This window comes from Vombatus ursinus, unplaced genomic scaffold, assembly GCF_900497805.2.
Source record: "Vombatus ursinus unplaced genomic scaffold, bare-nosed wombat genome assembly UNPS02009205.1, whole genome shotgun sequence".
NCBI lineage: Eukaryota > Metazoa > Chordata > Mammalia > Diprotodontia > Vombatidae > Vombatus > Vombatus ursinus.
Window position 1 is genome coordinate 4,067,169 of NW_020948983.1, and position 16,679 is coordinate 4,083,847.

The 16,679-nt window shown below is 33.7% G+C and overlaps 1 protein-coding gene across 1 annotated transcript in view; it reads right to left on the minus strand.

Annotated features, from left to right (window-relative positions):
* Positions 1-16,640: 16,640 nt before the first annotated feature.
* The window catches only part of CCDC172 (coiled-coil domain containing 172), a 59,112-nt gene continuing 59,073 nt past the window's right edge, over positions 16,641-16,679 (minus strand). Inside the window, exon 8 of the mRNA XM_027851484.1 lies at positions 16,641-16,676. Within this exon, the coding sequence (XP_027707285.1) occupies positions 16,641-16,676 (36 nt within the window). The remainder of the gene's footprint in view (positions 16,677-16,679) is intronic.

Here is a 16,679-nt window from a genome sequence, read left to right on the forward strand (position 1 = left end):
TCAATTTTGAAGGCTCGTCAAGTTTTACTTTCTTGAAGTTCACATGCAAGGGAGATTTTTAAAAGTCAGGGTCAGTATCAAAATTTATTTTGTTAATTATCATAGCTCTGATTTTTATGTATGCAATCACTTTGTGACTCTGGAAAAGAGTGTGAATTTAAGGCCCACACAGTGATTTATGTAATCAATTTTTTCTTAATATTCACCAAATATACAAGTTTCAGGGGAATTTTTTAAAATATAAAATTAAATTGATTCATCTTTATTATTATCACTAAAGAAAATGGAAACTTCTTCTTTTAGCTCAAACACCCTCCAAAATATCTTAGAATGAGAGTGCCAGTGTGTTTTACAAAAGTACCGTATGCTTTGACCCCATAACACCATATCAGTTTTCAAAAAGTTTTTCTTTAAAACAACAAAAATAGTTGGTTACTCTTATAAAACTGTAAAAACTGTATATAGGTCCTCACTTTTTTTAGGTGAAAAAAAAACATTTATTTTTAGTATTCATTTTTTAAAAAAAAGTTTTAATTCCAAATTCTATCCTTCCCTCTAGACCTTCCCCCAACCATTGATTTCTCTAATCAACAATGATTTAGAGCATTTTTTCATGTGATTATTGATAGTTTTGATTTCTTCTTCCAAAAACTGACTGTTAATGTCCTTTGATAATTTATGAATGATCTGGGGAATGGTTTCCTATATATTTGAGAAATGAAGTTATTTTTATCAGAGAAACTTGCTCTAAAAATGTTTCCCAGTTTCCTGCTTTCTTACTAATCTTGGCTGCCTTGGTTTTATTTGTGCAAAACCTTTGTAATTTAATGTAATCAAAATTATCCATTTTACATCCCATAATGCTCTCTATCTTCTTTGGTCATAAATTCTTCCTTTATCTATTGAAAGTTAAAGTGTTCCATGCTTCCCTAACTTGCTTATGATGGTACCCTTTATTTCTAAATCATGTATCCATTTTGACTTAATCTTGGAATATAGTGTGAGATATTTATCTATACCTAGTTTCTGCCAAACTGCTTTCCAGTTTTCCTAACAATTTTTTGTCAGGCACTGAATTCTTGTTCCCAAAACTTGTATCTTTGTGTTAATCAACAGTAGATTACTAAGGTCATTTACTACTATGAATTATGTATGTAATCTAGTCCACTGATCTACCAATCTATTTCTTAGCCAGAACCAGATTATTTTGATGATTACTGCTTTGTAATACTGTTTGAGATCTGATACTGCTAGGCCACCTTCTTTCATATTTTTTTTCATTAATCTCCTTCATATTCTTGACAAAGGCCTTCCAGATGATTTTGTTACTATTTTTTCTAACTTTGTAAAATGATTTTTGATTGATTGCTATGGCGCTGAATAAGTAGATTAATCTAGGTAGAATTGTCATTTTTATTGTATTGGTTCAGCCTAACCATGAGCAATTGATATTTTTCCAATTATTTGTATGAAAAATGTTTTGTAATTGTGTTCATAGAGTTCCTGGGTTTGTCTTGGCAGGTAGAATCCCAAGTATTTTATATTGTCTACAGTTATCTTAAATGGAATTTCTCTTTCTATCTCCTGCTGCTGGACTTTGGTAGTAATATAGAAAAATGCTGACTATTTATGAGGGTTTATTTTATATCCTGTAACTTTGCTAAAGTTGTTTATAATTTCAAGTAGTGTTTTAGTTGATTCTCTAGGATTCTCTAAGTATGCCATCATATCATTTGCAAAAAGTGATAGTTTTGTTTCCTCAATGCCTATTCTTGTGCCTTCAATGATGTTTTCTTATCATATTGCTATAGGTAGCATTTCTAGTACAATATAGAGTAACAGCGGTGATAATGGGCATTCTTGCTTCACCCTTAATCTTATTGGAAAGGCTCCTAGCTTATCTCTATTGCATATAATGCTTGCTGATGGTTGTAGATAGATAATTTAATGAAAGCTCCATTTATTCCTATGCTTTCTAGAGTTTTTAATAGGAATGAATGTTGTGTTATGTCAAAAGCTTTTTCTGCATGTAGTGAGATAATCATGATTTTTGTTGTTTTTGTTATTGATAATGGTCAGTCATGCTGACGGTTTTCCTGATAATGAACCAACCTTAAATTCCTGGTATAAATCTCACCTGGTTGTAGTGTATAATTTTTGTGATATATTGCTGTAATCCCCTTGCTAGTATTTTATTTAAATTTTTGCATCAATATTCATTAGGGAAATTATCCCATAGCTTTCTTTTTCTGTTTTTGCTCTACCTGGTTTAGGTATCAGCATCATATTTGTATTGTAGGAGGAATTTGGTAGAACTCCTTTCCCTATTTTTCCAAACAGTTTATATAGTATTGGAATTAATTATTTTTTAAATGTTTGGAAGAATCCACTTGTGAACCCATCTAATCCAGGGATTTTTGCTTAGGGAGCTCATTGATGGCTTGTTCAATTTCTAAGGTGGGGTTATTTATTTATTTTTTTTTACCATAAAAATTTATTTTCCCCAATTGCATGTAAAAACAATTTCTAACATTCATTTTTTTAAAATTTTGAGTTTCAAATTCTCTCCCTCTCTTCTCCTTCCTCTTCTCTGAGATAGTAAGCAATTTGACATAGCTTATACATGTGCAATCATGTAAACCATTTCTATATTATATCATGTTGTGAAAAAAGACACAGACAAAAACAAAAAACAGGGGCAGTTAGATGGCACAGTGGATAGAGCACCAGCCCTGGATTCAGGAGGACTAGAGTTCAAATCCAGCCTCAAACACATAACACTTACTAGCTGTGTGACCCTGGGCAAGTCACTTAACCCCATTGCCTAGCCAAAAAAAAAAAAAAAACCACAGAAAATGAAAAAAAAGTATGTTTCAATCTGCATTCATACTCCATCAATTCTTTCTTTGGAGATGGATAGCATTTTTTATTATGAGTCTTTTGGAATTGTTTTGGATCACCAAATTGCTGAGAATAGCTAAGTCATTCAAAGTTAATCAATGTACAATACTTCTGTTACTGTGTACAATGTTCTGCTTTTGCTCACTTTACTTTGCATCAGTTCATATACGTCTTTCTAGGTTTTTCTGAAATCATCCTGGTCATCATTTCTTATAGGACAATAGTTTTTCATTATAATTACATACCACAACTTGTTCAGTCATTCCCCAATTGTTGAACTTTCCCTCAATTTCCAATTCTTTGCCAAGATGGAATTATCGAAATATTCCATTTGCTTTACTGTTAATCTGGACAATTTATCTTTTTTAACTATTCAATTTATTTCACTTAGGTTGTTAGATTTATTGGCATATAATTGGGCAAAATGGCTCCTAATAATGTCTTTAATTTATTTTTATTGGTGGTGAATTCACCCTTTCCCTTTTTGATACTGATAATTTGGTTTTCTTTTTTTTTAAATCAAATTAACCAATGATTTATCTATTTTATTGTTTTTTCCCCATAAAACCAGCTCTTACTTTTATTTATCAATTTAATGGTCTTCTTACTTTAAATTTTATTAATTTCACCTCGATTGTCAGGATTTCCAAGTTGGTTTCTAATTAGGGATTTTTAATTTGTTCTTTTTCTAGTTTTAGTTGTATTCCATAATTTATTGATCTTCTCTTTCTCTACTTTATTGATGTAAATATTTACAGATATAAATTTTCCCCTAGGTACTACTTTCACTGTATCCCATAAATTTCATATGCTGTCTCATTGCTGTAATTCTCTTTTACTGAAATTATTGTTTCTATAACTTGTTCTTTAACCATCTCATTCTTTAGGATTAGATTATTTTGTTTCCTATTAATTTTTAATCTCTGTCTTCATGGCCCTTTATTGATTGCAATTTTTATTACATTATGATCTGAAAAAGATGCATTTACTATTTCTCCTTTTCTGCATTTGTTGCTCTCCTGCCCTAATACATGATAAATTTTTGTGAAGGTGCCATGTACAGCTGAGAAAAAGGTACAATTCCTTTCATTCTCATTCGGCTTTCTCCAGAGGTCTAGTATATCTAACTTTTCTAAAATTCTACTTATCTCTTTAACTTCTTTCTTGTCTATTTTTTTTGTTTGATCTTTCTAGTTCTGAGAGGGGAAAATTGAGGTTCCCCACAAGCAGCGTTGACTGTCTATTTCCTCCCATAATTCATTTAACATTTCATTTAAGAGAATGGATGCTATACTATTTGATGCACATGTTTAGTATTGATATTATTTCATTGTCTCTGGTACCTTTTAGCAAAATGAAGTTTTCTTGCTTATCTCTTTTAATTATATCTATTTTTACCTTTGCTTTGTCTGAGATCATAATTGCTACCCCTGCTTTTTTTTTCTTTTCTTTTTTTTTTTTTTACTTCAGTTGAAGCATAAAAGATTCTGCTTCAGGCCCCTATTTTTACTCTATATGTGTCTCTTTTTTTTCAAGTGTCTCTTGTAAATAAAATATTGTTGGATTATGGTTTTAATCCATTCTGCTATCCATTTCTGTTTTGGGGGTGAGTTCATCCCATACACATTCACAGTTATGATTAGTAATAGTGTATTTTCCTCTAACCTATTTACTTCTGACCTATGCCTCCCTTAATCCAACCTCTCTTCTATAAAAAGTACCCCTCCCTTTTTTATCCCTTTCTACTTCCCCGTTGGGTAAGATAGATTTTTATGCCCAACTGCATATGTTATTTCCTCTTGGAGTCAATTCTGATGAGAGTAAGGCATTGCCCACCTCCTCCATCTTCTCCTCCACTCTAAAAGCTCTTCCTTTCATGTCTCTTTTATGTGAGATAATTTTCTCCATTCTTCCATTCCCTACCCCCTTCTCCCAGTGCATCTCTCTTTCTCACCCTTTAATTTTATTTTTTTGAAATTATCCCAGCATAATTGACTCACCCATGTGTCCTCTGTCTATGTATATTCCTTCTAACTGCCCTAATAATGATAAGGTTTTTAGGAGTTACAATAGGAATGTAAACAATTTTACCTTATTGAATCTGTTATGATTTCTCTTTCATGTTTACCTTTTGATGCTTCTCTTGAATCTTCTATTTGAAAGCCTAATTTTCTATTCAGCTCTGGGTTTTTTTTCCTAAATCAGGAATGCTTGAAAGTCCTCTATTTCATTAAATATCCCTTTTTTTCTCTGAAGGATTATACTCAATTTTGCTGGGTAAGTTATTCTTGGTTGTAATTCTAGTTCATTTGTCTTCTGGAATATCATATTCCAAGCTCTCTGATTCTTAAGGTAGACACTGTTAGATCTTGTGGTATCCTGACTGTGACTCCATGATATTTTGTTTCTGTCTGACTACTTACAACATTTTCTCCTTGATCTAGAAGCCCTGGAATTTAGATATCTGGAATTTGGAGCAGAATTTAGGATGGTTCAAGTGAGTTTTTGCTACTTCCATGTTGATCCCCACCAAAGTGATTTTCCTAATGTGCAAGGCCTATATGTTTCACCCTCACCCTGACCCAACAAATTCCAGTGGCTCCCTGTCACCTCTAAGACTAAACATACAATTCTTTTGTGTTCAAAGATTTTTACTCTCTACTGACCTTTGAAGTCTTCTTGTACCTGTATTCCTCTACATACTCTTCAATCCAAAGACACTACCCTCCTTGCTATTCTTTGAACAAGACACTCCATCTCTCAGGTGTAGACATTTTCACTGGCTATCTTCCAAGCCTAGAATTCTTTTTCCTCATTCCTGCCTCCTGTCCTCCCTGTCTCTCTTCAAGTCCCAGCTAAAATCCCATTTCTATGAGAAGCCTTTCTCTTCATTCTACTGCTTTTATTCTACTGCCTCCACTCCATCTATTCTACTGCCTCTACTCCATTATTTCCTATTTAAGGTATATGAAAATCGTTTATACATAGTTGTTTGCATGTTGCCTGCCCCATTATATTGTGAGCTCCTCAAGGGCAGAGATATTCTTTTGCCTTTCTTTGTATCCCCATTACTTAGCTCAGTGCTTGGAACATAGAAGCCTCTTGGTAAATAATTATTGACTGACAGGTATGATCCCTGCCCTTGTGTAGTTAAAAGAACTAAACTTGGAGAAGAAAAAGAGAAAATAAGAACATTGTACACAGTAACAGCCACATTTTGCAATGACTAATTTTGACAGACTTAGCTTTTCTCAGCAGTGCAAGAATCTAAGATATCTCCAAAAGTCTCATGCTAGAAAATGCTATCCACATCCAGAGAAAGAACTATGGAGATTGAATGCAGATCGAAGCATACTATTTTCTTTTTTTTTCCTTCTGTTTTGTTTTGTTTCTTCTTCTTGTGGTTCCTCTTATTGGTTCTAATTCTTTACAACATGACTAATGTGAAAATATGTTTAATAGGAAAGTATATGTAGAGCCTATATCAGATTGCATGCCATCTTGGGGAGGGAGTCAAAGAGGGAGGGGGAGAAAATTTAAAACTCAAAAGCTTATGGAAGTGAATGTTGGAAACTAAAAATAAATTAATAAAATAAAATAAATTTTTAAAAAAAGTTACTCAAAAAAGAGAGAAAATAATAACTATCTTCAAGTATTTGAAGGGCTATCACATTAAAGTGGGAGTAGACTTGCTCAGCTTAGCACTAGGAATTAAGAGTAAGAGACACTGGTAAAAGTTGTCCCTCCCCACAACCCCCCTCTCCCCCAAAAAAACCTTCATATAAGGAAGGATGTCCCAATAATTATTGTTGTTCAGTCATGTCTGACTATTTGTGACCCCATTTGGGGTTTTCCTGGCAAAGATACTGGAGTAGTTTGCCATTTCCTTCTCCAGTTGATTTTTTGTTTTGTTTTGTTTTGTTTTTGCTTAGGCAATTGGGGTTAAGTGACTTGCCCAAGGTCACACAGCTAATAAGTGTCAATTGTCTAAGGCTGGATTTGAACTCAGGTCCTCCTGACTCCAAGGTCAGAGCTTTATCCACTGCACCACCTAGCTGCCCCTCTTGATTTTACAGATGAGAAAACTGAGGCAAGTATGGTTAAGTTATTTGCCCAGGGCCACACAGTTATTAAATGTCTGAGGCCAGATCTGAACTCAGATCTTCCTGACTCTGGGCCCAGCATTCTATCCACTTTGCCACCTAGCTGCCCCATCCCAATAATTATAATTATCTAAATGAGAACTGAGCTGCCCCTAGAAGTAAGAGATTCTTTTCCCAACTCCCTTAATGGACATTTTCAAGGAAAAGCTAGATGACCATTTATTAATTACATTACAGAAGGAATTGTTGATCAAATATCTCAAATAGTGTAGCATAGTAGATTGAGCCCTGGACTTCGAGTCAAGAAGACCTGAATTCAAATCTTACCTTAGATACTAGTTGTGTGACCTCCTGTTTCCTCATCTGTAAAATGAGGATGATAATCATAGCATATACTTCACAGGGATGTGAACATTAAATGACAATGCATATAAAGCACTGGGCAAAACTTCAATGTGCTACATAAATGTCATCTGCTATTATTATTGTAGGTTAAATCCAAAGGCCTCTGAAGGCCTTCAACTTGAGATTTTCTAATTAATTGATGCTTTTGTGAAAAAAATATCTATTGTAGGTCTTTCCTGATTGCCAAAAAACATTGACTTATTCTTCCCATGATTCATATTCGAATACAAGCTATTACATTCAAACTGTTGTCACTGACAAAGCTATAGAGAAATTTTTACAACCTGAACGTTCTAGCCAGGAAAGCATCATCAGAAAGAAATTCTTAGGGGATGTGGGTTTTGATAAAAAGGGCTCGGCTCAATTTCTCTGCAAGAAGCAAACTTAAGAGCCATTTTACTCTGGCAACTCTATCCAAATAATTCTGAAATTTTGAAGTTAGTTTTGATTTATATTTGAAGAGTTCTTGGTCCTCTACAGCACTTGATCATTTCATTTGGACAAATCAAATAAATTTGTTTTGTTGACTGATTGGGGAGTGGGGAGGGAATATCATTTTTAAAAGTTCTGTTTATCTAAGTCTGTGAATTCCTTCATCCTATTCCTTGGTCATCATTAGGAAGAAAATAGTTTGCCTTTGGCTACTTACCTTGTCATTTTTAAAAAATTATATGCTCAAAAATTATAGAGCACTATGATGAATTTGGGCGTTGTCTAGGACAGTCACCATTTAGAACTTGTGGAAAAGATAGTTTCTGAGCTATCCCTAAAAGAAAAAGTTCTTCTGATATTCAATTTTCTTATAAATAAAAGAAAAACTGACTAAAATGAACAAGAGCATTTTTAAGGTAAACACAGACAGTAAAATCATGGTTATTCTGTAAGGAATTGGATGAAACCTACTAGTACCACAATACAGACACAGTATCACAATAAAAGCAAAACTTCAGAACAGTGCACTTCAGGTTTTCCATTTTCTCACTATGAAAGGTTAATATTCATTTCAAAAGTTCCAGATGCAGCTGCATAAAGACCAGCACCCTTTGCTAATGGTTTCCAGCAGAGAACTGTGATCCCAAGTTTGGTTACTTGGTTACAACCTTCCATAGTTCTCTTTAGCTATCTTGCTTAATTTTGCACAAGAGTAGTCCAGCAGATGGCACTAAAGCGTTTTTATAAATCCTTTGCTGAAGAAAAACAGAATTGCTTGCATTTTGTATTTTGAAAAGCAAGAAGAAATAAATCATAGTCAGAAGCAAACATCTTTCAATTTTTTTTTCTATTACAAGGTAGCAAAATGCTTTTAAGGTACTCTGATGCATATTTATGGCTTGTTAGCTTATTATTCTTACTGCCTATTCAAACAACTGGTTGAAAGTAACCATCCAAAACTATTACCTGCCAATCAGGGCTATGAAAAAAAAAAAGAAAACTGTAAGTATCATTAAGTGGCCCCCAAACTTCTGTTAGGTGGCACAGTGGATAGAATTCTAGGCCTGAGGTTAGGAAGACCTGAGTTTAAATCTGTCCTCAGACACTTACTAACTGCATGATCCTGGGCAAGTCATTTAACCTTGTGTGCCTCAGTTTGTTCATCTGTAAAATGAGCTGAGAAGAAAATGGCAAATCAACTCATTTTTTCTACCAAGAAAACCCCAAAAGGGGTCACAAAGAGTTGGACACAACTGAAAACAACGGAACGACAACAAACTTCTTATATACTTACATGCTTCCTACATCTGCTGATGCGATGATTATTTGCCTTTAATTTCTTTTTAATGTTTTTACTAGAGACTCTGCAGAAGTAACTTCTGAAATAAGTGTTACTACTATTTATTAAGCTGCTAGGTGGTATACTGTATGGAGTGCTGGACTTGAAGTCAGAAGACCTGAGTTTGAATTACGCCCAAGGCATTACTAGTCTGGGCAAATCATTTAAGCACTACCTGCCTCAGTTTTCTCAACTTTAAAAAGGAGATAATAACCTCCCAGGGTTGTGTGGATCAAATGAGATGACAAATGTAAAGAGTTTAGCAACCCTTAAAATGCTACATAAATGCCAGCTGTTACTATTATTATTGTTTATTGTTATTATTCCTACCACAGCTATCATTTTCATCTTTAAAAAAAGCAGCATAGAAAAGGACTAGAGTGAAAAATATCACCTCCATTGCCTGATATTCACAATTCATATGGTATACTAAAAATCAATTAACTAATTTAACAGAAACCTCTTTTCTGTTTTAAATCTAGATGAAAAACATTCTGTGGTTCATATTCCAGCCTGAGTACAGTGTAGTGAACCAACTGAATCTATATTTGTTGACTTAGGTTTTTGAAATGCCTTTACGATGATGAATATCACTAACCATTGAGAAGGATTGCAGATAGTCATAAAAGGCAATTAGCCTGAATGAGTACTGACAAAAAACAAAACAAAATGAAAAACAATATTGCTAGAAGTTGTTATTTTTTGACTCTTTTACCATGAACTTTTTTGAGGGTGTGTGATTTGCTTCTTTCTCCTAAACACAGAGTAGAAAAATATTATGAGTTAATTAAGAGTTTTAATCAGTTGGTTCATGGTTAACCAATGTTTACTATACTTCAGATTGCTGGGAAAGGTAACTTGTACATTGCCCTTTTTATCTTATATATCTTATCTTATATTTTCCTATAGTGTAAAGATTTATTACAAAGAGATTACCTAAAAGTTTTTTTAGCACCTGACACAAGTTGTTGTTGTTGGTCCTCTGTTTTTTAAGAAGACCAATGATGTCACTTGGTGATGTCTTGACTCATGCATGAATTGGATTTAAGTGAGGCAGAGTTGCACAAATTCATCAGCCTCACCTTCTCTTACAGAGTCATCGACGTCCAATGGCAAGACAAAAGTCAAGACTACCTAAGGCCTAGAATGCAGTGGATGACCTTGGTCAATGTCTGACCAAACTCTAAGCTCCACAGTGCTTTCTTCAGTTGCCTTCATGGCCATTGTAACAAATTGTTCTCATCTGCTCATTCTGCCAGGGGAGGTCTTCACATGCTTGGGATGAAGAATAGGGATACAGGTGAAGAATAACAAACTAGAATGGAAAGGAGTTTGATTACTCACCCTGGGATCTTAGGCAAGTTTTTTTTAGCAATCATTATCAGTTTTTCCCATTAAAAGCTAAGATAACATCTGTTTTGTTCTTACCAAAGATCTTAGGAACCTCAATGAGAAAAATCTGTCTCTTTTATTTAAGAAAGGGGGTATTCTAAAGATATAATTCAATATTAAAGTATTTTATAGATATTTAGATATGGGGCTAGAACCTTATACATGGTAGGTGTTTAATAAATGTTGAATTCCATTCTTGGATTGGACGTTACATTTTTGTATTAGACTTGTGATTTCATTAGTGTAAAGATTTTCTGGTGAAGAACTTTCTTTACCAACAAATCAACAACTTCACTACAAATTATAGAATTTGCAGAGGAATTGAGGGGTTAAGTGACTTGCCAGGGTCACACAGTCTGTATATATCATCAGCAGTGCTTGAACTCAGATGTCCCTGATTTGCAGACTGTCTATCCATCACACCCTGCTGCCAAGGCTGTGAGGACTGTCTCCAAAAATAAAAGCTATACCATTTAAGAAGTGCTTGAATTTGCAAACATTTCCCCCTCGCAGCTACAAAGCAATATGCAGAGATAGTCATTAATAATGATAGCTGTAGCTATTAAACACTGGTTAAGAGAACTTTTATTTTAACAAGATGTTATTTGTCAACTAAGCAAAACACAAATGTATTCTAATTGTTAAAACAGCAATTAACTCTGAATACATAATTTAGCATGGTTTTTCTCAATTGTAAAAACAATCATCATTTTCCTGCTCCTGTACATACATTGTTGGTACTACTTATGTCTCTTATTCATATTAATTTATTATCTTTACTTTTCATTTGGATAGACATCTGAATTATGGTGCTGTGCCCTCCATAAAGGTCTTTCAGAAATAAGTTAGCTATGTATCAAAAGCAGTTGTTTAAATAAGCATTCGATTCTGACAGCTTTGCTCTTGATATTCTTCATAGCAACAGCTGGTGGGAGCTCCTTACCATCAGGCATGGGTTTCCTTTGTCATGTTTTCTTCTCATTCTCCAATCGAAGTAAACCTGTCCTTCTACTAACTAGGCTTTGCCCTGGAAAATCTATCTACTATATAATAACAGTTGTGGTCATGACAACAACACTAAAAAAAAAAATCCTAATTCACCCTTATGAGAAGAGAGACAGTAATAGATTAATTGTTTTTAGTCCATGGGCCAAGATAGCCTTATGAGAGCTATGTAGCTGATAAATTAAGTAGTCCAGGTTTCTTAAGTGGTATGAGTTGTCAAATAGGAAATGTCATTAGCTGAGTAAATCAAAAGCCATTTCACTTGAAAATATGAATGTTAAGATGGCAGAGCTACTAGTAACCATACTTGCCTGTTCCCAAAACTTTCAAAGATAAAACCATCTTTATGAACTGTCTTTTTCACTACCTATTTACAATAAGGGAAAAAAATCCACTGTTGACTCAAGATAAAAGGGGCACAAAACTTATAAGTTCCCTGCTTCAGGCTAATAGCAAAAATATTTTTCATATTTAGTTCACCTCTGTTGCAAGATTCCCTTGACAAAAATACTTCAGAACTAAATTTTACAGATGAGAAAAGCCTTCTCTTCAGCTTGTGTGTGTGTGTGTGTGTGTGTGTGTGTTTGTGTATGTGTGTAAGAATCAAATTCGGGAAAAAGAAGACCTAAGTATAAATTGAACCTAAAATATATATGCTTTCAGTGGTGATATTTTTCATATACTGGAACAATTTATATTTTAAATATGTATTATAAACCAATACATGAATCGTATGACACCTTATACCTATGGACCCAATATAAAAATAGCTTTAGATTTATTTCTAATCATGGCACTGAACAGCTTCTGTTGTTCAGGCTTAAGATAAGTGATTTATTCAAATGGTACCTTTCTATGTAAAACTGATTGCAATAAAACAGAAAAGAGTCATAGCTAACATTTACATGGTGCTTTAATGTGGAGTTTGTGTGTGTGTGTGTGTGTGTGTGTGTGTGTGTGTGTGTATGTGTAATCATCATGGAATGTAGTGAGAGTTCTCCTTTACTGGAAGTGTTCAAGCAAAGGGTGGATGACCACCTTCATAAAAGATACTGTAGGGGTGATCTATTCATTAGTTAGGGATTGAAGCAGATCCTGAAACTCCTAAGATCCCCTCTATCCTGAAAGTCAATGATTTTCTTAATTTGTCATTCCGGCTGATCTAGTCCATAAGTTCATGAATGTATTTGGATGTTTCTACTAGGGTATTTCCTCTTATCTCATCCAGCTCCATTAAGCTATTTCTTTTCCCCAAGGCTATAGGAACAGGCTCCAAAAATAAAAGCTATAGCATTTAAGAAGTACTTGAATTTGCAAACATCTCCCCAGCAACTACAAAGCCATCGCAGAAATATTCCTTAATAATCGTGGCCCAAATAAGAATAATAATAAATATATATATATGCATATATTTAATTCAATTTGGACCTCACAACAACCTTGTGAGTTAGGTGTTATTCCCATTTTGCAGATGAAGAAACTGATGGTAAGAGAGTTTAATTGACTTGCTCAGGATCACACAGCTAATGAGTGTCTGAAGCAGGATTCAAATTCAGGTCTTCCTGATTCCAATTCTACCACCCCATTCGTAATGCCAGCTGGACCTATCTGTTTCGACAACAATTTTTCCACTCTGATAAAACTAAGAAATAAAGTGGATTATACCCAAGAAAAGAAGGTAATCCAAAATTTTTCTAAATCTCCACTTTCCATCAAGATTTCCTTTTTTTTTTTGTTTCTGATCTGACTATAAAACTAAACAAAGAAAATGTTTGTTTTTTTAGTTCAGTAGTCATTGCCCTTCTTATTTCTTCTCTTTTCCATTTTACTTTCATTCTTTCACCACTAGAAATGAATCCTATTGGCTGCTCTTCTTAGTTTCCATAGACCTTAAACCTTATTAGAAGGTCAATATTGGAGCCATCTTTGCCTTAAAATACAGCATTGTAAATATAATATAAAGATACTTTGAGTCAAACTAGTTCAAGGATTAGTTGTTACTAATTTAATCTTTTTCTATCATTTAAGACTCATTTCCACTGAAAATAAAATAAACTGAGATGAGATTTACAGGTAATTTCAATGACTATTTCTACTTAAAGTGGGCATTATAAATTCATAAACATGACAACTGATTTAATCTGCCACTCGTACTTTATATTGAGGCTGCTATACGATTTTAGCACAATATAATTTATATTGATTGTTGTGTTTCCATTTGCTTTGAACTTTTTGCTCATTTGATTACAATGATTCTAACAGCCCAAGCCATTCTGATTGGTATGGCTGGTAGTGCTTTATATTCTACCATGAAACTGGTAAAATAATCACTCATTTGATGAATTGTTAGAAAATTAATCTAAATCTCAAGATGTGTAATCAGTCTCGAGCATTTTGAATAGATTTAAAATAATGGCAATGAAAATACTGACCCTCAGTTCTTTTCTTAGGTTCAATTAGCATGGCTCATCAGAATCCTCCAATTCAATTACTGTATATTTTGTCTAGACATGAGATAGAGGACATGCACATGCTTAATTAAAAAGCACCTATACTGGTATGTTTTATTTATGTGGCCATAAGGTAGTGTAGTGGATAGGGTGCTAGACTTGGAGTCAGGAAGACTTGTTTTTGGGTCCTGCCTCAGTCACTTCCTGGTTATTTGACCTTGGGCAAGGCACAGCAATCTGGCACATCCTAGAAAGAACTCAAATACAATTCTAGGAAAGGATTTAGGTCTATTATCCAAAAGTCAGACGAGCTGAACTCTGAGAGACTCATCACCAGAGCAATGGCCACCCGGGGATGATCTGGGGTTAGGAGGATTAGGTGCAGAAAAACTCACAAATGTATCTATTAAATTACTGCTCTTCTCTCAGCCTCAGTTTACTCATCTGTAAAACGGGGATAATAATAACACCTACCTTACAGGGTTGTTGTGAGGATTAAATGAGATATTTGTAAAGTGTTTTACAAATCTTAAAGAACTATATAAATGTTATAAATTTGCTGTTGTTGTTATGAAGATACATTTATATCTGTTCTAGGCATATTTCCAGGTATAAGTATTTTAGATCTAGAACTATCAAAAATATAAAAAGAATACATCTGGGTGAAACAGGCTTTTACATATATGCAAACAGCTGGCATATGGACAATAAACTTAAGCAGATTAATAATATGGACCAATCTTGCAACCAGGAACAACTGGCATAAATACCACTTCTGACACATACTAATTATATGACCATGAGCAAGAAATCTCACCCATTACTGTTCCATACAACTACAATGGCTTATTTTCAGTGGAAATGAGTCTTAAATGATAGAAAAAAGATTAAATTAGTAACAACTAATCCTTGAACTAGTTTGACTAAAAGTTATCTTTACATTACATTTACAATACTATATTTTAAGATGGCTCCAATATTGACCCTCTAATAGGACTTAAGGTCTATTATAAACTAATACAATTCTTACTCAGAAGCACCTTACACTTTCCAAGTCCCCAGTCCATATCTGCATTGATGAAGTTTCTACACTGGAAACTTCCTGCACTAATAAAAACATGGGCAAGTTCAAACCAAAAGAAAAAGATAAATAAATAAATAGATAGATAGATAGATAGATAGATAAATAGATGAATAAATAAATAGATTAATGTGATATGGTGGAACTGGGAATTCTGACTAATCCCAATAATCATTTCCTATTATATATTTAAATACCTGGCACTGTTTATTTTTTGCCTCAAGTACAATAGTTTAATTTAAATATAAAGATTTACAAGGATTACAGTAAAATAAAAGGGCCAGTCATTCCTAAAATGTACATATTGTTCATACTCTAAGACAATGTAATTTATATCTGATTCTTATACATCAACAGCTATTTTGATCAATGAGTCTTATTTTCCCATACATATGGAAAAAATCATCAATAAAAAAACATTTTTCAAATTAAAGCTTCCTATTAAACTACTTATACATTTTACATTAATTCATGAGATCTTAGATTTGTGTCTAATGACAATCAAGAAATCCTCCCTTCAACAATAAAGCAAAATGCAGCTTGAAAACAGAATCCAGAAGATAATCCATTTCCAAAAGTAAATAATGTATTCTTCTAAATTGATTTACTGGCAGGACAACTGATATTTCTATCCATTTTCAGAAATCAATGAATAACCTTCCTTTATAGAAATGTAGTGTGTAACCAAATATAATATTGGTGAAAACAGAGACCAAAATTTCACTAATAGCTAAAAAACAATCCAAAAGCCTATGGGTGATCCTGTTCCTACTACACTAAATAAAACTTCATTGAGTAAACTGTTTCCTTTAAAATGTTTTCAGTCACTGCTATATATGAATTCTTGAGTTCATACATCTCCCCCAAGTAAATTGTTTCCCTTTCTAGCCAATAGGATTAGAAAGAAAAAATACTCCGGTCAAAAAAATGTTGGATGGAACACTGCTATGGGCATAAGGCTTTTATTACAGGAATGGGGAGAAAATTGGCTTCTGAAGCTCAGCAGCCTCAGTGGTGCTCTCTCAGTAGACATCTTTATTAGAAGAAAGTTGGGAAACTTGTATGAAAATGGCAATGGCAAAACTGGGTCAATAACCAAAGCATTTTTTCCTATGTATATTTCTGATGAATTCTAAGATCAAGTTGTGGTAAGGAATGGAGAGGAGAGATTTATATACACTCCAGAAAGTATAGAAATGATGAATCAGCAGCTAGAGGGGAAGGGCCTGAGGACATCATATCTACCCCCAAACCCCTAATGTACTTCACCAAAAATCTCATAAATAACGATGTGTGTGTGTTTGTGTGTGTGTGTGTGTGTGTATATATATACACATATATATACACATATATATCTATATACCTATATATGTATATATGCTTATTATTTGAAATTGTCAAGAAAACAATTCTTGGTATCTCCAGCAACCTGGTTCAACACTTTTCAAGAAGAATCTGCTATGATGGGCATCATCCACATCAGCATTAAAAGTATTTAATTTAGTGATGTGTCTCGATCAGTCTTCCATAAACTACTGTTTTGCTTGAAGACTTTTTTGTGACAATGTCTA